Here is a 23,095-nt window from a genome sequence, read left to right as displayed (position 1 = left end):
TTAAGAAAGATAGTAAATATACGCAAAAGCGCACATAAAAGTATAGCAAAATTCAGTATGGCGTTAATCCTATCAGCTGATATCGTCTGCTGGTATGACGAATCGTAGTTCGTCTTGTTGGTTAAACAGTGCCTCTTTAACAGTTACAATAACATTTTTTGATTTGATGGTTACTTCATCGAATTAATAGATTCGCGAAAACCGATAAAGTCATGGATGTTTTAATAACGCAATGACTGTGTCACAGTTTCTAATGGTGAAAATATTTCGGTAAGAAGAATTTGATTGAACGCGTCATTGACAATTGGTACAGGAATGTGGGCAAACAGATAAAATTATCACGAGAACGATCCTATACACGATCGGCGACGTAAAAGAATCTGCCATTCAACGAGCAGATTCGGTTGTGATGAGCGACTCCGAACAGCAGCAATTGCACGTGCCTTATAGAGAATACCATAGCCAGAATAACACTGACACATCTGCTCTGGTGGAAACCGATGCATTGGTAGATTTATCCATTGCATCCAACAATTGTTTGCCAGTGAATAACAACGAGAGCTCAGAACTCATACCAGACGTTGAATTTGTCCCAAACCCAAGCAACGAACAGCCTATAGCCATTGATTCCCCTGGGATTGACCGGGAGAGCCAGCCTCTCCTAGGTCGCTTGGAGCTCGATGTTACATTCAATCGATTTCCTGGTTTGTAATTATACTTTCAAATCGTGTGAGAACAGATTTGTATTTTATCAAAGCGGGTTGTATAAACAATACAGATGTCTATTAATTCCAAGCATTTTATAGACGATCCACAATTTTCTGAGTTGGTATGGCAAGCCGAATGCGCGATAGATAATGGAATATCTCCTGAAAGAATATATCAGGGCTCCAGTGGAAGCTACTTTGTAAAAAATCCTGCAGGGGTAAGGTATAATATTCTCACTATATTTCCTTAGACAATACCAACAATAACAATAAGGGATTTTATTAATTTTTAGAAAATAATAGGTGTATTCAAACCAAAAGATGAGGAACCTTATGGCAGATTAAATCCAAAATGGACAAAATGGATGCACAAACTTTGTTGTCCTTGTTGTTTCGGAAGAAGTTGTTTGATACCAAATCAGGGATATTTAAGCGAGGCTGGTGCAAGTTTAGTTGACCGTAAATTAGGTCTCGGCATAGTTCCAAATACTAGAGTAGTTAAGCTCGTCAGTAAAACATTTAACTACCCACGCTTAGTCCGACAAAAAGCCCGGATGAAGCAAGCGATTATGGATCAGTTTCCCACAGTTGGCTCTCATTTCAATCGCATCGGTCTACCACCAAAAGTTGGTTCGTTCCAAGTTTTCGTAGATGGCTATAAAGACGCCGACTTCTGGTTGAGACGATGGGAAAGCGAGCCTCTGTCGCCACGTCTCAGTAGAGAATTTCAACTTCAATTCGAGCGTTTAGTTATCCTGGATTACATAATTAGAAATACGGATCGAGGTATTTAACAAATTTTTAAATTCCTCTGCATTCCATTTGAGCCTGTAATTTTTAAATACATTATCAATGTTCCTAAGGTAATGACAATTGGCTTATTAAGTACGATAATGCTGTGGGAAAACCCGGGACGGATCAAGGCGAGGTCAAAATTGCCGCAATAGACAATGGATTAGCATTTCCCTTCAAACATCCCGATTCTTGGCGTGCCTATCCTTATCACTGGGCTTGGTTAAGTCAAGCGAAGCAACCTTTTAGCGAAGTAACGAGAGAGCTTGTGCTTCCTCAGCTCTCTGACCAGAATTTCGTACAAGATCTTTGCGATGATTTGTATCAATTGTTGAAAGTAAGTTAACTATAATTTGAATTAAATAGAATGGACCTTGTTAAAACGAACAACCATTATTTTTACAGCAAGATAAAGGTTTCGATCGGCACCACTTTGATAGACAGATGAGCGTGATGCGAGGCCAGATCTTAAACTTGCAACAAGCTCTAAAGGACGCCAAAAGCCCAGTACAATTGGTCCAAATGCCTGCTGTGATCGTCGAAAAGTATTTATTTTTATTTGTTTCTATATACTTGTTTACTTTGTTGCGCTTCCGTTTTTATATGTTTTTACCTTTGCGTAATGCTTTATCCACTTGTTTATAGGGCCAAAGGGAATGGAGCACCGAGATTATTCTCGTTTTCTGACACGTTTACACAGCGCTTCCAGAATAAAAGTCCCTTCTTCTCTTGGTGTTGAAACGACATCAATCAATTGTGTGTGTCGACTGAGAAAAAAGCTATTCAGTGTAACGCAGACAACGTTTTATTATTTGTTCTGTCTCTCTCTTTTAATCTTATTCCGCATTACTACCTCCGTTTGAAAAGTAGGGTCGACGATCATGTCCGCGACCACGTACACATCCACGTCTACTTCTACATCTACATTTATAAGTCTAATTTATCTTTTACTTGAAATACTTTGGTTTGACTCTAACGAGACAAAATATCGGTCATAGTATGAATTATCTTGTATACAGTAAATATATGTAATGTTAAAACATTTATCGATATGCTTCGCGTTTTAACGCAAAGTATGGTAACAAAAGGTGTGGAAACCACAGTAGACAACGAGTTGTGTCTGTATTATCGTAATCACGGTACCATTCCCTTGTCGAAACACGAATACCAATTAATTCATGGAAGTATACATATTCATATTGGACGTTCTTCGCGTCTTCTCGTGCCAGATCACGTTTACGGACTCGATACGTTCGTCGCTATTCACGTGTTTTCGCTAGGTGCTACCGATAAGAAACACCCCAGACAATTCGAGACGGATCTTGAGAAATGAACTGTGATCTAATAATTAGAGGCCGTATGTTTATTCTTTAAAGCATTCCATTAAAACAACCATATTATATTTTTAATCGACAAATATGAGAAAATAAATTTACTATTGGTGGCGAACGAGGAAAATTTCAATTCATGATTTACAATAGTTAGATTGATACATGATATATGTATATATACATATATACATACCTATGTATATACATATACATACATACCTATGTATATACATATACATACATACATACACGGAATTTGATGAATTTCATTATATAAGTAGATATCGCATTATAACTTTACGCTGCTTTTGTTCAAATATCGTTCATTCGAAACTGACTTCAAAGATGCGATATTAAATTTTTTCGCTTTGTCATCATCGCGCGATGAAACGTAGAAGTTGTCGCTTGCGATTTCCGGTTCCATCTTTTTCCATATTTACACTTTTACATGTATATTCTGGAAAATTTTAATCAGTACACAGCACATCTTGTATTTATTTATCGTCTCTGCTGTGGGAAGTAGAAAAACAGCAAAATGGAAGTGGTGGAAATTAACGCAAAGAGACAGACAACATTACTGCCTCGTAAACCGATAGGATGTCCCTGCAACGTTCGGGTAACCCGATCTCCTACCGTTCCCGTTTACGGGCCTTACGAAGCCCAAGTTCGTCTCACATTTTCGTTTGACAGTGTACAAAGAAATACGTGCAACCGTTGCGAGTAAAATCATTTGCACCCGAGAGAAAGTACTGTCCGCCCTCGAAGCTGTTGGAAACAGATACCACTTATCACGTGTCTTATTTGAATGTGGGCCATGGAGATATGCGCCACAGCCGGTCCCAACCTATTCGGCCCAGTCCAGCCCTTGGGAAGTTCGAGGGGAAGTTTTCCGATGAAACAACCAACAAATTGAGTTACAAGAAGCCCGCTACCGGTCCTATAGCTAGGCTGAGACCGATTTTGCCAAAGCAAAGGTAACAAGATTTGCTAGTTCTGATTCTCTGTCCGATGCGAATAATCTCTCTCCTTTTCTTTCTTTGTTTTTATTTGTCGCGCCTGATGTTTCGCGCCAGGCCAATGATTGGAACAGGTCGCATGGAACACGTTACGACCGTTCGTCAGGACTTCGGCCGCAAACAAATCGACAAACCGGAACCTATAGTGCCCTGTGGCCATATTCGTCTAAGCACCGGTCAATTAGACACCAGCACTACAGCGAAACTGTCCTACGCGGATCCAGGTTTCGTTGAACCGACCATCAATTTCAAGCCGATAAGGGTTTACCGACCTCCCTGCGAACCGGTTCATCATGAGACTACCCAAAAGTTAAGCTATCTTCCGGTTCAAATTCAAGAGAAGGAATCATGTCCTTGGCGAATCAAGCCAACGTATAGGTACTTCCCGCCCAAGGCACCCATAGATAAAACTGAAGCATTAGTGCAAACAACGTTTCGTTTTCAGACCTCCGGACGTAGCGATGTCCGATCAGACAACCTACTCGCAAAGTTATTTACAAAACGACGAACCTTGCGTGGAGAAACCCATCAAGCCGATCGGTAATCCTTTGTTTCCTCACGGCGGCGAATTCGCCGCGAGAACAATATACAAAGAAAGCTATCACTTACAACCGACCAGCATGGATCGCGTGGAACCGTTCCTTCCTTGTCACAGTATCTCGAAACTGGATGGCAAAATATCGGGGGACACGACCAATAAAGTATGTGTCCGCGCTTCACATATTTGTTTTCCAATTACAATTATATTTGCGCTCCATTTATTTCGCCGCAGCTCAGCTACCAGCAGATTCAAGTTGACGATCGTGCAATGCCCATATTGCCCCGGAGCAGGAACATGATGGGCGATGGTCCAATGCAATCGGAGACTACCAATCGCTGCGATTTTGCGCCAAAATCGTCGGCCACACGACCCGACCCTATCATCCCATGTGGCAATCTTAAAAGTGCAGACACACCTATGGACGATACAACCACTGCAAGATTATCATACGCAGTTCCAGGACCGATGGACTGTGTCCAAAGTTACAAGCCGATTGTTCAATACGCCAAGTAAATCGAGCAAATCATCTACCGATAAAAAGTACTTTTGAGTCGAACGTTGACGTAACGAGTAATGCTGTTACAGATCACCGTATAAAATCGATTGTGAAACCGTGAGCAAACTCTCGTATCAGGCGTGGACACCACCACCAAAAGAAGAGCTTACATGGGCGGTCAAAAGGAAGTATCAACCACCGAAGGATCCCATGTGCGCTGACACTATTTATCAAGCCAGTTATCCAGCTCCCGGCCACTACGAGCAATTATGCGAAGAGCAAGATAATTGTGATTGCTTGGACGTGAAAGACACGTGTCCGTCCACGCAAACTGAATCATGCGAAAATTCGAATGATTCCCAGCATTAAACAAGGCTTTGCTCACTGAACGAACGAAGTGTTGCAGGGACTCTGTAAGCGACACTCTATAAAAGATCAAATTACATTGTAAAGAAACCTTCAAAGTTCAGCTAAATGATATTTTATTACGGCACGTTGGTGATAGACGAACGTATTTCTTACAGCGATTTTAGTCTCTTATAGCGATTGCAGTATACAGGATGATGAATAATAAACGTTTTATCTTTTACAAACAGTAAAATTGTTCTCGATAATAAAATAAACTCTAATCTTTGATAAAAAGATCAATAGACAATATTAATGTACTACGCTCCTTTTAGGTCTAGCTTATTACATACATACATACATACACACACGCGCGCGCACATACATACATACATAGTTCTATACCGTATATCCTAAAAAGTATACTAACTATATAGTAAATATAATGGGATAACGATGCGGGTAATCCTATTGAAAGAAAAATATTAGCGAACATCGATGTTTTACATATGCGAAACAAGTCATAGTTTCCTAGTTTTTCATAGTACATGTACAACAGGGGAGGGAGAATGTAAATCAAGTAATTTTCTACACTCGCACCGACGATAACGGCTCTCCAAATTTAACTTTGAAACACTTACGACAAAGATATCTTTATTACCGAAAGTCGATTATCATTTTTCTTTGTATGATGATTAAAGTGTATGCGCGTCGAGTTCAAAGCAAAATGACTTCATCGAATAGATCTCGATAGAACGATATATGAAAATATATTTGATCAATAATTGCACTGTCTTCGTGATTTGGAATCATTTTTGGAAAGGAAACGAAAAAAAATATTCCACCAAAGACTTTTATGTAGTATACTTATCGCATATATAAATTTCTATGTAAGAATCCTCAAAAAATATGACGACCATGAATTCAAAGATCGTAAGGCACGTAGTTAGGTCACACGAATTGCACAACACCATTTATCATATAATTCTATCCATAGATGTTGCAAAAATCTCGAGCGTCGTAGATTTTCGGTTATTCATACATTCCATCGATAAATTACAAACTGCCACATTCCTCCAAACTGCCTCCCAATCTCTCTCTCCCGTAACTTCGCTATTTACAGTATCAGACGGTAATGATTGTCGCAACATACGCGCCGTACATTCTACTATACCTTTTCTATTATCACTTATCACCCGATATCGCTAGAGAGTCTAGACGCTCCCGAAACCGTCATCGATTCTTCTCTCGCTCAGCTTACATTTCGATCGAACAAAACCCTTGGCGCGCTGATATTTCGTTGCAATATACAAGAAAGAATACGTCGACGTCATTCGACGAACAACTTCGAGCGATTTCCCCTCTTCTATACAACAATACAGTGTGCTTTTACGCCTCGTGATCGCATACATCATAAATATACATCGCTTACCATTTTGTAGCAACTGTATTCCTGATGTGCCCTATATAATAAAACGTCAAAGCTTGACGAAATAAAACGAATAAAAGACTGAAAGAATTGGTATGCAACGTACAGCGAACTGTCCGATAAAAGAGAGAAGAGTACCTTGTAACGCGCTGTCGAGTTAAAACACGATTCTAATTAATAAATCCCATCAGGAACGATTCTTTTTACAACTCTAAAATCTTCAAAATATCATCGCGCGACCGACGTTAACAGATATTAAAAAATAAAAAGTTAAACAACTAAATTGCCTCGTAAAATAGTAATTAAATCGTGCACGGTGTACTTGTATAATTTAACAAGTAGCACCGATCACGCTTTTTAATATATTTGTATTAATTTTTTGTAAATTAGAAAATGGTATCATTTGTGTACATACATGTGTGTATAGAATGCCTGTTATGTTTATTGCAAGTGTACATGTGTATGTGACCGCAAAAGAGAGGAGCAGATGTGGCAACAGATAAAGTATAAAGTATAGAAGATAGCAAGGGGTACATATATATTCTATACATATAGATCTATATTGCACTTGGGATGAGGATAATTTGAGGGACACGCGTGATGTGACGCGTTGTCGTTGAAAACTGTTTGATAAAACGACAAGACCATTTCCAGGTCCAATCCCTCCCCCATTTAAACAACGATAAGCGCGTAGGTAGAATTGTTTCGATTGCGGTGGATCAACAAAAATTGATGACGATTGAAAAACGAAGGCGAGCAACGGACACGAAGGTAAATAGTAGGTAAAAATGAGAAATGTATGATCGCGATCAGCTATCGTCGACATACCTACTACTGTGGCTTCGAGTTGTACGAGTGTATGAGCTCGGAGAAGCTAAAGCCGTTAAAGTGGTCCAAGTTGAGATTTTCATCGAACGGGGGCAGCTCACCTTGACCCATCAGCTCCACATAGTCCATGTCCGGGTTTGCTCGCCCAACGCTTGACTGGCCAAGGCCCGGAGCGTAGCTACCACAAATGAAAACACAACCCCAATCACTGGCATAGCAATAGACAGCGGTCTCGTGCTAATTCGAAACATATAACAAGCACGGTACAAGACTGCGTCGCGATACAAGCGATACAAGCGACGCAGTCCCCTCTATTACTCGCTTTAACGCCGAATCTTGAGTCTCGAATCTCTGCCTGTAGTTTTGCTCGTTTTTGAGTCCGTATCTTGGTTTCTCTTTTCAAAACTATCGTAACTGATTTAGCCGGCTAGCCGGTACAACACGGCAAGGGACGTAGGCATAGAACAGACAAATATAAGAAAAATTTTCGATAGAATCACGACGATCGTGACAAGTGAACTACGTTTGCCTTGCCTTGCTCTGTGCCTTACCTTCTCGTCCCCTCGACCGAATTGATAGTATTGCTAACAATAAGCATCGTCTACGCAACGCATGTATCCTTAAATTGCCAGTAGAGTTCTCTATAACTATGATGTTACAATACAGAGTGATTGGAGTTGCGTTTCGTTTGCGTTAGGTCTATTCATTTTAGTTAAGAGTAGCGTTTTAAATGTTCAATTTTCCGTTGTTGTGGTTGTACCGGCTTGCTCCAGGCCTTTGCCTTCTGTTTTTCGAAACTTCGTGTTAAGCAAACTATTTTGCACGTATGTATGTTCGTCCGGTCGGGCTGTCGATAGCGTGTTACATGCTCTTTTCTTTCGTACAGCACCCACTAGCGAAGCTACAGCTTTTCTTACTCGAATCGTGTTTGCCTTATTTACTTTTTAGCCTTGGATAAGCCGTTTCACTAAAAAAACACACACATATAAAATTTGGCAGTCTCATTGTTATTGTAGAAAGTACGGACCGTTGTTCTCTATATACTTAGCAACCTCTCTCCTTGGTTTCCCCATTCATACTACAAACTACACATTGTAAATATTAGAAAAGGAAAAGGAAAAAATAGAGACGTTATTCGATCGCCGATCAAACCTGTTCTCCCAAACTGTCTCCGTAGATTGTTGACTCGTTGCTCGCGTTATCCGTTGGACGGATCTCATAAAATTTCAAACATTTTTTCAACTACATCTCATACATATTATAGTAATAATAAGAGCACCGCGTGATCAGTATGCACGTTTCAAGGATCTCGATTCCTCTAAGACGATTGAAATCGTCGCCCAAAGGATCTCGGAGAACTTCAATAAGATCGTTCGCCAAGTTTCACTTGACCACGATATCTCTAAACATGTTTGTAACAAATATATACTTACTTTTCTAATAATTACTTCGTCAAATATCGTTGCAGAATGCTGGATGAAACGCTAAAACTAATTCGGACACGACCGAGAAAAAGTGAATAGAAAAAAATATATAATCAAAACAAAATATCTTGAACGAAATCAAGATAAGTCCTGCTTCAAAAGCTTTTCACCTTTCGAAATATCCAGCATTCTCTGACATACGTATAATATTCTTAATTACGGACAGAATAATTGCTTAACCCAACTTAACACTAATATTAACTATACGATAGTTATTTGACGATACAATATACTGTAAAAATGTTCAAAATTCCATGAGAAAGGGTTTACAAAACGTATGAAACCATAATATCACTGTAAATATTTTCTAAACATTCGAACAACGTGAGAACGTAAAAAAAACAATACTGACATCATCTGCACACATAGTATACAAAAAAGACATGCAAAGCGTTATGGATCCTGGGAATGTTTTGTATCTACGTTTCAACGTGAAAAATTTCAGATGGAATATAGTCACAGTAGTGAGAATGGTGATGATAATGATGATGAACGATGACAATAATAATTAATAATAATAATAGTAATGATAATAATTGAATAATGTAGCGGCAAACGACATAAATGATAAACGGTGTAAACGATATTCGCAACAATTCGGAAAGAAAAATTCTCGTAATTATCAGAAACGGTAAAGATATACGAGATTCTTTCAAGAAACGAGAATAGAATACGATCAAGTCGATCTTCTAAGTACAATGTATGTACATACATGGAAAACATAAAAAAAGCGAAAGAAGCGGAATCTTTGCATATCTTGTATAAAGTATATCTATGGCAGTAACTTATGGTAATTACTAGTATTAATATTAGTATTGATATTAGTATTGGTGTTAGTATTAATATTAATATTAGTAAATAAATGAAATACGATCGACAGCTTAGATCCAGGGGACTGACCTGGAAGCCACTGATGGAGTATCACGCGTCACGGACGGGTCAGGACTGTGCGCTTGGAACATGGTAGATGGCGTTGCAGGATAACTACCACCCGCACCACTCTGACCGCTACTGCCTACCCCAATTACGGACGAGTGCGACGGTGTCTGACCACCAACGCCCGGTCCACCCCAACCAGGTATGTGCGTTACTAAGAAAGGTTTCACGTATCCGTTCGTCGACGTGGATTGATTTTCTACGACAAATCGTGCAACGTCCCGTTCAACTCGAGTTTCAAGTTACGAGTTACCAGTATTAAAAGCTCAATTTGTATCGCGTGTACACAGAGACGACTGACCAATCAAATCGACATTTACCTGTGAACGGCGTGTAGTATTTTGAAAATGCTTGATCCTTTGATAAGTCTGGATAGAGGTACAGCAGGTGTTGTAGATCGAACACCCGGTCCGCTAAACTACGGATTGCAAAATCCTTGCTCGTAAATGGTTGCAACATAAATACCTCGGTTTGATCTAGAATTCAATGCACTTTGTTATAGGAAACACGTATTTCTATAGTGTAAAAATATCAATCTTGCGACAAATGCAACTAGGACGCTGTACCTCCAACCCACGCAATGGTGACTCCGCCGAGCTCAGAGTCCGAAAAGCGCATCAGAAAAGTTCCAGATGCGCAATTGGCTAGCATTTCCTCGGCTTGCTTCTTTCTTACAAATCCCAATATGTAACCATCGATCCACGGTCCTCTCAAATGCTCTCTCGTCAATTTCATTACAGCATAAAACCATTCCCAGAATGTAAAGTTCCTCTCCGGTAATGGCTCTTTGCAAAACTGTGCCCAACTCAATAGCAAACCAGAATAATCCTGGCCAGCGGCATTGCCACCACGAAATGCTTTCTCCGCGAGGAATCGGAGGTTGTCTTCAGTTAAAGAACGACCCGTTGCCGATCGAAATTTAACGTTTAATGCTTCGGCTACCTGGCCCCACGGAACTTTGTCTGGTACAGCGAATGGCACTCTCCCAGGCTCGGCGAAAGCGTTGTCCCACGTAACAGTGGCCCACGCGTGAGGCTCTTGATTTCCATGTACGATCACTACAACCGGCAAACTCAACGTCCAAACCTGAAATACCAATTCTCCTCCTCCAACGCTAAATTGCGATTGGAACAGAAGTGAAAATTTCTCGTCCATCACTGATTCTGTTCCCTTCTTTTCCGCCCTTTTAATCTTTTTCAGTTGCATATTACGAAAGCTTACAGAAAGTTGTCTCGTTGCCTACGGAAAACATTCATTTTTTACACATTTGATACAATATAATACATACACACGGACAATGATATTAGAAAGCAAATGAAAAATATTCTTTCTCACTTGGTGGTATTCCATCGTTCCTGTATTGTTTAGAATTTCACCACTGGCTTCCGAGTTTTTCGACATTTTGTCGCTTTTTAAAAGAGCATTTGCTTGAGCCTCGCTAATAATGCTGACTTTCACTTGAGGTGGCGTCATATGAACGTTTAATTTTCCACCCACAAGAAGACGTACTGTACTCGTGAAGCGAGTATTAGTCTTCATTACCTGTGGTGGTTGTTTTTCTATGATAAACGTACTAGTTACTAGCGAGCTAAGGAGCTGCGTAATCTGTGAATTCAATGTGGGAAGAATATCTTGCATTCCGGGTGGTTCAAGCGCAAACTTTTGTTTTAATCGTTCAGCTTCTTTAATCTGTTGACGATTCAACCAGATCAATTCGGCCAAACTTTCGCACCATTCTTGAATAGAGTCCAGATTATTATTAAATGGCGCACCATTTCCAGCCAACTGTTGATCTCTTTTCCACCTACGAGACCACATATTTAACGTTTAAATATGTTTTATGATGTAATAGACACTAAATAAAAACAAAATTTACCTAATAAGTTCATCATCTAGGACTCTAGACTGTAAGCTATTTAACCTAGTAATAGTGTCTTTAAGTTTATCAGCTAATGTTAGTCTTAGCTGCATCAAACCAGTTACTTTATGATTCAATACTTGTTCCTGTTGCTCCTTTTGCCTGCAATAGTGTTCGTTCATAATATTGAGAAGAGGAATTAAATGCATTGTTTCAGATTACAGATAAATGTTATGCTATTTTATTTACCGTCTAATTTTCTTTTCTAGGTCTAAATTCTGCTGATTCTGTGGCTGGGTTGCAAGATGTTGAAGATGCGCATTTAGCTTAGTACACTCGTGATAGCTAATAGCAAAAGCTTCTTGTTCTTGTTCCATTTTACGCAAATCCTCACCAGTTTCTTGAGTTCTACGCCTTAAGGATTCAACGTGTTGCGCTATTTCTGCGATAGCATCGCTTATCAAACCTACTTTCCCTCCCGCCATACTCATTAAAGTTCCTCCTAGATTTTCTACTTGGCCTACCAACTTCATTTCTGTTCCTAAACAGTGACTGATTATTCTAAACAGCGTTGTAGGATTGTGTGTATACCTTTGCTGTAGTAAAGAAATATAATAACAACAATAAAGTTTTGTATAATATTACTCTGTTTCCGATTATCAGTCACTATCCACTAAAAGAACTTACACGAAAATTTTTTGCAGCTTCCATTAATTTTATCTTCGTAAGAAACATATCATCTGTGACTAAAGATGCTGCCTTAGATTCTAATTCTTGTATCAATGATATGACAATATTAGCTATGTACTGTTCGAATTGTGGATTATCTGGTTCTATTTCAGTCCTATAACACATTACATGTCTCTGAAGTAAACAAATAATAAATTTTAAGTTTATAATTGTAAATTTATATATTTACCACATTTGTTCTTCTATCCAAGATGATAGGAAGTGACGAACTTCTATTGGAAAGTGTTCTCCATAGACTGAACGCACCTGTTGCAACGCATCTTGTGGCAATTGTTGTGTTTTCGCCCACAGAGCCATCTTGACTCCTAATAAAAGTTTTTCTTAAGATTGTGAAATATTTTTAAACTGTATTTTAAATAAATTTTGTAAACTGTATTTGTTTGGAATAATAGTATCCGACAGTTAATACGTTAATAATATAACCACAAATTTACGCTATTCCGTTTAGCTCTCTACCCCTCTATTTTATAGATATGATATTAAACAAGCACAATTGGAGATTTCACATACGTACCTTCCTTTAAACGAGACTACAAAAAGCAGAGATTACAACACAACAAAGTAAAAACAAAGGTCGATAAGATTGCAGGAAAGCCATGCGGATACATACCTCAAAAATTTAAACGACCAATGCAAGAATTACCGTTAATTCTGATATATTACATTACTCATAAAATAATCAGGAAATTACGATTATTTTGCAGCATTACTCAACATTTCGATTAAATTGAATGTAGAAATATCAGTATCAATATTTACATACGAAAGAACGTGACGTATCGAAATAACGCGTAAAATAGTTAAGCGGGAGGGGCGAAAGAAAAAGATGTTCGTTCAAAGAGCTATTCGTACTTACCTGCTGCTAGTCCGAAGACGGAAGCAACTAGGTTTCGTTCGGCGAGCTATTTCGTTCTTGCTACACTTAATTCGTTCAAGATAACCTTTGAACTGATGAAATAAACGTAAACGTAATGATCGCGAGGACCGGTCGCACGCGCGAATCTCATCAATAACTTTCCTTCCCCTTCTGCGTTACTCCAACGCTCCCATCAGCGCGGACGACGACGAAGTGCTGTGGCCAAGCAATTCCGAGAATTTCTTACCGTAAATGGCGCGGTCCTAAAGGGGAAGGAGAGTCACATGACTAAAAACTTAATTGCGCTTGCGCGGTTGTATGATTTTCCCCAGGAACGTAACGATACATGGAAACGAGAACAGCTATCCATAGTTACATCAATCTTAGAATTTTCTGTCACCAATCAATACTATTTACTTAATTTATCACAAAGATAACTGTCTTTAGGATACAACAACCTTCTTACCTTAATGATTAAATTAGACAAAATGGATTCAATCGGTAGACTTTCAATTTATAGTAAACATGTATATGTTTATGTTTTATACATATATATATATATAGTCATATATTTAAAATACATTGTTTCATTAGTATACAATAAATACATAGAAAATTTGTAATATAATCAGAAAACATTTTTTTGTGCATATAAAAATACTATCTTAATATGTATATAGTTATATAAATATAAAGTTATCTGAGGTAATACTTTTAGAGATTTTTTTATTTTAAATCCTTATTTTTAATAGGATTTTATGCCCTGTAGAATTAATGGTGGAAATACGAGTAGTACAGCCCCAATAAGATATGTTGTTGTACTTCCAATACACCAAAAAGCTAAAATAAAAGTAGTAAGACATGCATCGGTATACCTCTACTTATGGAACTACAAATATTTGCTTCATTTTGTCATTACCTGAAGAGGCTATAATAGGTCCACAAGCTCTAGCCAATGCTCCAAGAGAACGAAATACACCTGTTATCACTCCCTTTTGATTCTCGGGCCCAATTTGTGATACTAGGGTCATCATACATGTTACAACCATGGCAGTAGCTATGATGCATAAAAAAGATCTTATTTGTAATATTTAACTTATATGTATAACACATTCTATACACGTATTCATTCAACTATCTTGTATGTACTTACAAATTGCAAATAAAAGTACTCCAATAGATAGCATTAACAAATTCTCTGCTATTCCAATGCATACAAATGCTGGAATTATTAACCATAAGCCCTATAGAAAATGTTCAGATTTTATTAAAACCATTAATTAATAAATGAGACTAATAGTAAGTTTAACTTAAGTTTACCAATTCTGCTGTAGATTTTGTTCTATTTGGAGGAATAGTTCGTACCCAACCACCCTGCAAAAAGGCCATTACTAATCCAATTCCTAAAAACATCCAGCCCTGTTGCATACTTGTGAAATCAAATAAATAGTGAGTCAAAAACGTTAACGTGAATTCTAAGCCACTGTAAAGAAATAAGTACATGAAGTATACATAGCCAAGAGTCTTTAGACTTTTTTTATCTGAAACAATAACAATTGATAATAAATTTTATCGATAAATTATAATCTGCAGCTCAGGAATTAAATAAAATTCACCTTGCAAGCTTAAACCAGATACTCCATTAAATTGAAACAAATCAATTGGATTGATATAAGCAATAGCTCCGGTTATACCAGACTTTAGGGAAACTGCTCTACATTTCTGTGGCAGTGATTCTCTCAAATTTAAAGCAATAAAACATAAATCGCCCGCAGTTAAGAAAAATGCAAACATAGCTGGTACTAAGTACCAGGTTCCTTCTCTATTATTGCTTGAGCTCCAAGCAAAAAATGCTCCTATCATTGGTCCTACAATGAAACCTATGGAAAAAGCTATTCCCACAAGTGCCTACAACAAACAAAAATTTCTAACTCATAACATTCCATTATGTGCACTATTATACATATATCTAATTAACAGATTTTTTTTACATGTACCATGGCTTTTCCTCTAGTTTTCGGAGATGTAACATCTGTTATAATAGCCATTGACAAACTAATATTTCCTTTGCTAATACCGCCAACAAATCTGGCTATCACAAATATAGTGAAATTAGAAGATAATGCCCATAATAAATAAGACAACATAATGCCTGTCAAACTTAATAACATTAGAGGCTTTCTTCCATATATATCGGATAATGCTCCTACAATTGGCGAACCCAAGAATTGTAAAAAGGAATACATGGAACCAAGGAAGCCTACAAATTAAATGTTCTGAATTAATACAGATAGATAGAATTTAATTTAAAGTAGAAAGTGGAAATAAAAAGTTGACTAACCTCCATATAGTACTGTACTAACTTTGTCAGGAGCATTAAATAACTTTCTTGCGCTTTGTATATAATACAAAATCTTAAAATATAAACCTTGATCACTTTCTACATCTTTATAATAATCTAACAAAGCCGGTAACAATGGTAGTATCATAGTAAATGCTAAAAGATCCAAAATCAAAGAGATAAACACCACTTGAACGGTATTGTCTTTTATTATAGACATTGTTGATTTTTAAACACTTTACTGAAAGGGAAAACATTTGATACGAAATGTTAATGTGTCAAGAATGAAGTAATTTTCATTGTTCACTAATAACATTTAATTAAATAGTTTGTACAGGTATCACATGATTAATTCTCAAATAATTTCACTGTATCTTCAGCTCGAATACTTGTGAGGAAACAGTATGTTTTGGTCCGAAACGTATAAGACTGCGTTAACGGGAATACATACTTTCTCCTTCCTCCATTATAAAGGCTGGATGTTAGCCAGTGTTAGTAATTCCTGCAAGTGAAAGGGCTTGGGATTGACCCACTTTTCTTTCATTTCCCGCCTACTAGTTTTTACATTTTTTTATTCGCTCCGTCGATAATAGACACATTCAATTTACCAGCAGCAACGCAGCCACATTATCGACACGATTAAGGGAATTCTATATTGTCAGTACAAGGTTACTTGTTACCTGCCCTGTTCATTTCGAAGTATGTACATGCACAAATTACGAAGCCGACATTAAAACATTATTAAATTTAATATTTTTCCTATCCATTGTACTTCGTAGCTGGAAAAATGAACTAAAATGTTTTCGTGCATCGATTCACACAAAACCGTATCGACAAAATACAAAATCATGGATTTATAAAAGAGTGTCACTGATGAAAGCGTTTGAAACATACTAATATGAAAAATGAAGAAAGTAGAAGAATTCGATATCGAAGATAGATTAAATCGCGTTTAAGCCTATGTTTTGAATCTTGATTAATCATTACATTGTTTTTATTTGTCAGTGAAGCGAAAAATAGCACAAACCGGCGCACCCAGAAACATTATGTATGTTTTAACTTCCGGTTGCACACGATATAGAGCGTACGTATACACGGAGTACAAACACGTTTGCATTCGACCACGGATACACTTCCTCGACGGGAACAAAGATCTTTTGAAACCCGTCCCAAAGTGTAACGTCGCCTGGAACGACCGTTTTTTACGCGCAGTATTTCAATAGCATTTTTTACTACATGTTCCAAGGAAATAAATCAGCACGACAGGCACGGAGCTTGCAATCCTTGTCGTGAGAATACGGTTGATAGCAACCCTATCGTGGTATTAATTTTAGAAATATTATCCATGCATACCGTTGCATCGACGTTACCGTGAAAACTAAATGGATCTATCGGCTTATCGACAAGCTTAGATATAGATTTTGTATCTTCGAAACGATATCAACTTACGTGACTGGGCATAGTGCGCGTTGATTTCTATGCAAGGATATGCGTACAATTTTGAAACTTCTAAAAACGTATGTATCGGCATGGAAAACCCCCAGATTTTTCGTTATAGTTTTGATCTACGCGTAGAGCAGGTGGTCAAGGAATCAACAACCTCGTATCACGGTTAAAATTTAAGCAAGGGATTCGACGCTTGCCATCTGGGCCTCACGGTGTGAAGCACATACGGCGCATCGATGCCATTCCATTTCGATCATCCCATTTCACGCGATAGCGTATTTCAACGAAAATATATTTCGGAGTGTGTACCATTCTAGAAAAATTTCATCAAAATAAAACAAACGAAAACAACTGTACAACGAAAATGTTTATTTTGTTCTACAGATTCGCAAATAGAAATTTGTACCAAAGAGAAAATACGAATCGGTTTTATTTCAAGTTCAGTAAACGGCACGACAGAAATCTGAATTTCGGGGAGGTTCTAGCCGACGAGATTATTGTCGTTAAATCAGTTTTCTTAGACCGGGGCAGGTATGCAAAATGACAAAGAGACCGAACTGAAAATCCTGAGAGGTAGAGTAGGCTCACGGGTAAGAATGAACACGGGTGAAAGAAGAAAGAAAGGAAGCGGGACGGAACAAGCCTGGCAGATGGGAAAACCCTTGGCGGAGAAAATCGACAATTTCCTAAGAAGGGCAGCAGGCTCGTAAACTCGACAGTGAAAATGGTTGAGTCGGGACAATGAGGACAAAGAAAATTTTCGGGTGGTACGGCGCACGGTACCGGGTGGCAAGCTGCACACGGATACGCGCGCACCGTACAGAGGAGCCCGGTCCCGTCGCCCGTGTATAAGCCCAGTAGGGTATTATGAACTAGGCGCACGAGGCTTTCGAAACCAGACAGCCGTCGTGTATGCTATAAACACGAATAGACCCTCTCTCTCACGGATTGTAAATCCTCGTTCTGGACGGTATTAAAGGGAAGATGACGGTCCGTCAACCCCCAATACAACCGGAGAAGATGCACAGAGTTCGCTGGAAGGTCCGTGTCGAAAACGGGATTTGAGCTCTTGCTCTTGCTTGCTTACGATGTCGTGGTGGCAGTTTCGAGGGGTGAGAAAAAAGGAACATTGCCTGCTCGAACTAGCCAACGGCAGGGGAGAAGGAGAGCAGCCCGGGGAAAAATAAAGAACGAAAGGAAAAATGAAAGGAGGATGCGAAAAAAAGGATAGAAATAAGGAGAACAGAGCAAGAGATTGTATGGAAGTATCGTACAAGTTCGACCACCGTACACCTATAGGTTATAGTATAATACTTGTGTATGTATATAGAGTATATGGTAGTCCGACGTAGAAATAAGGATATGTAAGCGCGCGTGCCCGCGCAACCGACAGCAGATGCGCTCACAGCGCAGCTGTCCTCCTACAAGTGGTTCTCAATCACTCCCGTTTCCTTCACGTGTAGATCCTTGGCTTTACACCGGCACACATGCGTCACCACTGTCCGAAACAATAACATCGATTCTAGAAACTTCAAATTCTTGACTTTTTGAAAAAATTACTACTACATTTCGAGCCAATGCTTTCAGATTAAATCTCATTATTTCCCATCTTGTATTTCGTATCCCGTATTTCTTATTTCACCGACCTACCCTTGCAACTGTTTACCAGTAACCACGCTAGTCCATCTAACTAAGCGAAGTTGCGACGCGATGACAGGAGCACGTGTTGCTCAACGCAACGTTCAGCTGTTCCAGGTGAAAAACGTTCGAATCTGTACCACTACCGACAGATTGTTGAACATTTGAAAAATCAGCACGTATCGCAACGAGAACGAACGCGAACCATGCGTTCCCACGAATCAGTTTGCAACTATGTATGCATGCGTACAATGTAGTGTTATTCGAAACAATGTAGATACTTTGATGGCAATGGTTACAGAACGATTAATGAATTCCACGCAATATGGTAAACTTTCTCAGATTATCAGTCAGCTTATAAACAAAAATTGACAATTTGGAAAGTATGTATACGATTATAGTGGTTGACAATTAGCAAATAAAAAAACGAGCCGCACGGCTCAAATAATTATATTTTCTTCTCCCAAACTGTCTATTTTTGTTTACAAGCTAACTGACAATTTGAGAAAATTCTTTCGATTGTTCCTCAGTTTATAAACAAAAATGGACAATTTAAGGAGAGGAGATACGATTATTCGAGATTTGCACCTCATTTTATAGCTGTTGACAATCGGCAACTATAAAAATTAGGTACAAGGCATGAATAGTCTCCCCTTCACAAATTGTTAATTCTTATTTACAAGCTGAAGAACAATTGGAGAGAACTTACTGTATTCGACATTTGAATTTTTAACACATCGACGAATATAAGTTGCCAACAATTTAATTAAATATCTCGCCAATCTATTATAAAGAACAATTGCATTGTTTATAATATTTATTATCATAAATTATAATTATTTTCACTTACATTTTTCTATTTAATTAATTATGTAATAAAATTAATTATGAGGAATGCAATCAATTATTGAATGCAACACGCTGCTATGGATTTCTTCAACGTTGCAATTCCATACCTATCGTCATGTTTTCGAATACGATAGAGATATAAATAGATGAAAAAGTGCAACAATTAGATCTAAATACTGATACCAAGAATATTTGCATTTCTATAATGTTGTTATTTTTGCAACACTGCAATTTTGAAAATAAGATATATTATTTTGGCTCAATGCATATAAACAAGATACTGCAGAAGCAAAACGCGTTAGTAGACGAAACGTAGAAAAAGATTTTATTATAATTCGCGTCTCTAAAACGAGTCCGCAAAACGTCGTTGAATCCGCTTCTAATAGTCCCGCTATTGTAAAATTCGACTGACCCTTTTTTTTCTCTCCCACGGGAAGATACTTACCTGACGAGAAGACAGAAAGACAAGAAGAGCAGCATACGTCACATACTTGACAGGCGACGCAAAATTCGGGACAGCTGATACAATTTTGGCGGGCTTTACCTTTGCCGATAGATCTGCAACGAACACAAAGCGGATACAGGGAAGAACGAAGAAAGAGTACGAAACTGAGGAAGGGAGCGCGGTTGCTCGATTGAAAAGAAGACAGAGAGGGATATGTACTTTTAAGAACAGAAGAGATCCGGAGGAAGAGGAAAAGGGACGACGGAAAGGAAGGGAGGGAAGGAAAGAAGCAGAGTGAGTGAGTTAGGGAGAGGGAGAGAGAGAAAGAAAAAGAGAGAGAGAGAGAGACACCGGAGAGGAAGTTGGAAGAATCAGAGGTAGACTTGCAGGAGAATGACAGAGAGAATAGAGTGGGACCGAAAAAAAGGATGAAAGAGAAAAAGGAAGGGAGGCCTCAAAGTTGGTTGTTGCCGGTGTTCCTGCTTCGTTGCTGTTAAATAAGAATAAGCCCCCACCATCAAACCCAAGGGGCACCTATATAGCCGGGGGCTTTCATGTACTTGGAGTCCAAAAGGAATAAAGAGTCGGGACACCTGGTCACGGGCAGCAGTTTGTCGAGAACTCCCTTCGTGGAATAACGTCGCCGCGGCCTTTACGGTGTTCTACTACGGATTTTGCCAGATACTCGTTAATCGCGAGAGAAAACCGAAGACGAACTTGGACGGATCACAAGATACATCAACGTAACGCAACGCAATTGTTTTCAAAGCTGATCTTTCGACGTTTTGATATTACCAATTACTACAACACCATAGTTTTCAGCAGATTTGAAAAATACACCGTGGCAGAGTACCATAAATCGACAGTAGTGCAGTGCCAGTGCACGGGAAACTTTCGGATCGTACGCTTTCTCGTGACTTCGCGCCGTTTTCGTCTCCATGGTATACGCATTTTTAAGCGTAGGTGCGACAGGATCAAACGACGATACACGCGACAAGTCGAAACAAAGACGTGGAGAAACGAGAAATGAAGATAGTCCAGAGGCGCGGGATCTGTATTATGTAGTAACTGACGAAAGACGTAATTTGCTTCGATTTGGGGGTTAGAGTGTGCTTCGCCGGCAAAACGTGGATACGCGATATTACGATACTGGCGCATTTCAATTTGTGTGACGAATGTACTCGTGTCAAATATGTACTTATGTGCAACATTTCGACAGTCTCACTGTTGTATTTTCGAGTATAAAAGAACAACGATCGAGCTGGTTCAAAATTGTAGTTTACCGTACCGCCAAAACGTTTCTACGTCGTAGGTACACATGTTAACGTACCACGCGTAGTTTGCATCGAAAAATTTCGAGAACATCGACATTCCTTTTTTTTCGAGAGCGTCAACGTGTTTCATTTCTCGTTATTCCATTGTTTGAGACACCGTTGCTTAATTCGTTTTTTTACATCGAGGTCGTACTCTGTTCAAATCTCGTGTACGAAAATCTATTAGCACACGACATACATTTAGTGAAATCATAGAGTTAGCGATTGTTTATCATTTTTCCTTTTACGATCTTCGATATTGTCTTTCGAAATGTTCATTTTGATATCGTGCTGCGCGAATACTCTCTTATTCGGAAATAATTACACAAAGGCCGAGTTAGAGAAACAAAAGAACACACATTACCGAAGTATTCATGTATATGCACGCACGTGTTACGTATAACGAGAAAACAATATTTTACAGTTTTGAACGTGTTAAATTGAGCGAGTAAATTCAATCAAGGTTTGCATCGAAGGTAGGTCGAGATTTGTGACAATGTTTCGTGATTATAAAATTTATTAACATTGCACTTATCCCGGCCTATCGAAATGCAATGCATACCAGCGACGGGCAAAAACAAGAGAATTCACTGGACGAACGATACGGCGTCATTGGACAACGTGATTGTTTTCGGCGAACTTATCGAGCACACCGGCAGGTTGGGATGTGGGCAATATTTGTTGTTAGATTAAATCAAATTGCACTCATTCCGGCCTGCTGGATCTGTTCGATCGATCATCCGCTGTGTTTCTTATGTTAAGTGAAAATATTGCGCATAATAACGTAAACAACCCTAAACGTTAAATTTCTTTATTTACATATTTGTAAAATTCTATTGTTCATAAATACATCCGTTTAGTTTATACGAAAAGTTTGTATACAAATTGAGTTTTGAAATAAAATGAAACAAATTAATATTTGTATAGATTGATCATTCCAGCCTTATTCCCTGAAATTATGTAACAATAGTAGTAAGATTTTTTGTTTTGATAGACTGCCGTTATACGAAAATACATAATACATTAACGTAACGTTGAAAATTCTTTCTATGACAAGAAAATCAAATATTATTTGTGACAAATCTTATGAAATAAATAACAAAAGGTAACGCGGGAGAGGTACAACGATAAATTATGTTTTATAGATTATATTGTTTAGATAAACAACGCGACTGTGTCAAGGTCAGGACGTCTGTGATAATAAATTCATAATTATAGAAAGAAGAAGAAACATGGTCGTTGTAAGAGGAAATATTCTTTTTTGACGTTAGATTTCAATTGTATTGATGCGTGCACGTTGCGAAATGTAGCAATGTTATGTAGTGTATGTAAATATTCAGCATGATGGTGTTTCGCAGTTTATACATGTAAACAATATGATAACTCAATCTTAATTCGTATCGTTATTAAAATTCTATTTACTAGATACTGTCCGGATTCTTTCTTACCGAGTGGAAGAAAGAAACAGCACATGAAAAAAAAGAAAGGGAGATTTTTTGAAAAGAAGCGTGGAAAAATTACGTGCGAGGGGTTACATTACGTTCGATCGAATAAGAAAACACAATAAGAGCAGTGGGGTCGTCCCGATGGAACACGAATCTTGTTTTTCATTCATATTCTTCAGGTAGAAGATGTGTGGTTCAACGTGGTGCAAGCATCCCCCTTAAAGAGTCTCACGGTTTGAAATAAAACAC

At 38.4% G+C, this 23,095-nt stretch overlaps 4 protein-coding genes across 4 annotated transcripts; 2 read left to right on the top strand and 2 right to left on the bottom strand.

Moving 5' to 3' along the window:
- The first annotated feature begins 11 nt into the window (after nt 1–11).
- LOC144467769 (phosphatidylinositol 4-kinase type 2-alpha-like) lies at nt 12–2,543 on the top strand. Its single transcript, XM_078176704.1, has 6 exons — nt 12–704; nt 807–925; nt 1,001–1,493; nt 1,571–1,836; nt 1,905–2,044; nt 2,145–2,543. The coding sequence occupies exons 1-6, from the start codon at nt 410–412 to the stop codon at nt 2,236–2,238; spliced, it is 1,407 nt and encodes a 468-aa protein (XP_078032830.1). The 5' UTR covers nt 12–409; the 3' UTR covers nt 2,239–2,543.
- Nucleotides 2,544–3,045: 502 nt separating this feature from the next.
- On the top strand, nt 3,046–5,264 carry LOC144467768 (uncharacterized). Its single transcript, XM_078176703.1, has 6 exons — nt 3,046–3,446; nt 3,521–3,804; nt 3,904–4,224; nt 4,292–4,547; nt 4,619–4,896; nt 4,973–5,264. The coding sequence occupies exons 1-6, from the start codon at nt 3,366–3,368 to the stop codon at nt 5,250–5,252; spliced, it is 1,500 nt and encodes a 499-aa protein (XP_078032829.1). The 5' UTR covers nt 3,046–3,365; the 3' UTR covers nt 5,253–5,264.
- An 84-nt stretch (nt 5,265–5,348) lies between these two features.
- On the bottom strand, nt 5,349–13,602 carry Stat92e (Signal transducer and transcription activator Stat92E). Its single transcript, XM_078176698.1, has 10 exons — nt 13,370–13,602; nt 12,683–12,818; nt 12,451–12,607; nt 12,013–12,359; nt 11,782–11,925; nt 11,241–11,709; nt 10,472–11,144; nt 10,226–10,381; nt 9,870–10,104; nt 5,349–7,663 (listed from the first exon to the last, which is right to left on the bottom strand). Exons 2-10 carry the CDS (start codon nt 12,808–12,810, stop codon nt 7,489–7,491), a joined length of 2,484 nt encoding a protein of 827 aa, XP_078032824.1. The 5' UTR covers nt 12,811–12,818; nt 13,370–13,602; the 3' UTR covers nt 5,349–7,488.
- A 307-nt stretch (nt 13,603–13,909) lies between these two features.
- On the bottom strand, nt 13,910–16,727 carry Rtet (major facilitator superfamily domain-containing protein rtet). The gene is made up of 7 exons (XM_078197210.1): nt 15,711–16,727; nt 15,367–15,629; nt 14,986–15,277; nt 14,690–14,910; nt 14,523–14,613; nt 14,289–14,426; nt 13,910–14,209 (listed from the first exon to the last, which is right to left on the bottom strand). The coding sequence occupies exons 1-7, from the start codon at nt 15,928–15,930 to the stop codon at nt 14,115–14,117; spliced, it is 1,320 nt and encodes a 439-aa protein (XP_078053336.1). The 5' UTR covers nt 15,931–16,727; the 3' UTR covers nt 13,910–14,114.
- Nucleotides 16,728–23,095: the final 6,368 nt, after the last annotated feature.

Source organism: Augochlora pura, chromosome 3 (genome assembly GCF_028453695.1).
Source record: "Augochlora pura isolate Apur16 chromosome 3, APUR_v2.2.1, whole genome shotgun sequence".
Taxonomy (NCBI): domain Eukaryota; kingdom Metazoa; phylum Arthropoda; class Insecta; order Hymenoptera; family Halictidae; genus Augochlora; species Augochlora pura.
The sequence above is the reverse complement of the archived record's forward strand: the minus strand, read 5'-3'. Positions and strand labels throughout refer to the sequence as shown.

What these genes read in the sequence shown, in the direction of transcription:
- LOC144467769 (XM_078176704.1), top strand. Translation starts at nt 410, where the DNA reads ATGAGCGACTCCGAACAGCAGCAATTGCACGTGCCTTATAGAGAATAC. An exon ending in TACATTCAATCGATTTCCTG is followed by an intron (nt 705 to 806) that starts GTTTGTAATTAT and finishes AGCATTTTATAG; the next exon opens with ACGATCCACAATTTTCTGAG. An exon ending in ATTTGTATCAATTGTTGAAA is followed by an intron (nt 1,837 to 1,904) that starts GTAAGTTAACTA and finishes TTATTTTTACAG; the next exon opens with CAAGATAAAGGTTTCGATCG.
- LOC144467768 (XM_078176703.1), top strand. Translation starts at nt 3,366, where the DNA reads ATGGAAGTGGTGGAAATTAACGCAAAGAGACAGACAACATTACTGCCT. An exon ending in GATGTCCCTGCAACGTTCGG is followed by an intron (nt 3,447 to 3,520) that starts GTAACCCGATCT and finishes TTCGTTTGACAG; the next exon opens with TGTACAAAGAAATACGTGCA. An exon ending in CCGATTTTGCCAAAGCAAAG is followed by an intron (nt 3,805 to 3,903) that starts GTAACAAGATTT and finishes GTTTCGCGCCAG; the next exon opens with GCCAATGATTGGAACAGGTC.
- Stat92e (XM_078176698.1), bottom strand. Translation starts at nt 12,810, where the DNA reads ATGGCTCTGTGGGCGAAAACACAACAATTGCCACAAGATGCGTTGCAA. An exon ending in GAACGATGGAATACCACCAA is followed by an intron (nt 11,145 to 11,240) that starts GTGAGAAAGAAT and finishes TGTTTTCCGTAG; the next exon opens with GCAACGAGACAACTTTCTGT. An exon ending in ATACTACACGCCGTTCACAG is followed by an intron (nt 10,105 to 10,225) that starts GTAAATGTCGAT and finishes GATTTGTCGTAG; the next exon opens with AAAATCAATCCACGTCGACG.
- Rtet (XM_078197210.1), bottom strand. Translation starts at nt 15,930, where the DNA reads ATGTCTATAATAAAAGACAATACCGTTCAAGTGGTGTTTATCTCTTTG. An exon ending in AAACTAGAGGAAAAGCCATG is followed by an intron (nt 15,278 to 15,366) that starts GTACATGTAAAA and finishes TGTTTGTTGTAG; the next exon opens with GCACTTGTGGGAATAGCTTT. An exon ending in AGTACTTTTATTTGCAATTT is followed by an intron (nt 14,427 to 14,522) that starts GTAAGTACATAC and finishes TATGCATCATAG; the next exon opens with CTACTGCCATGGTTGTAACA.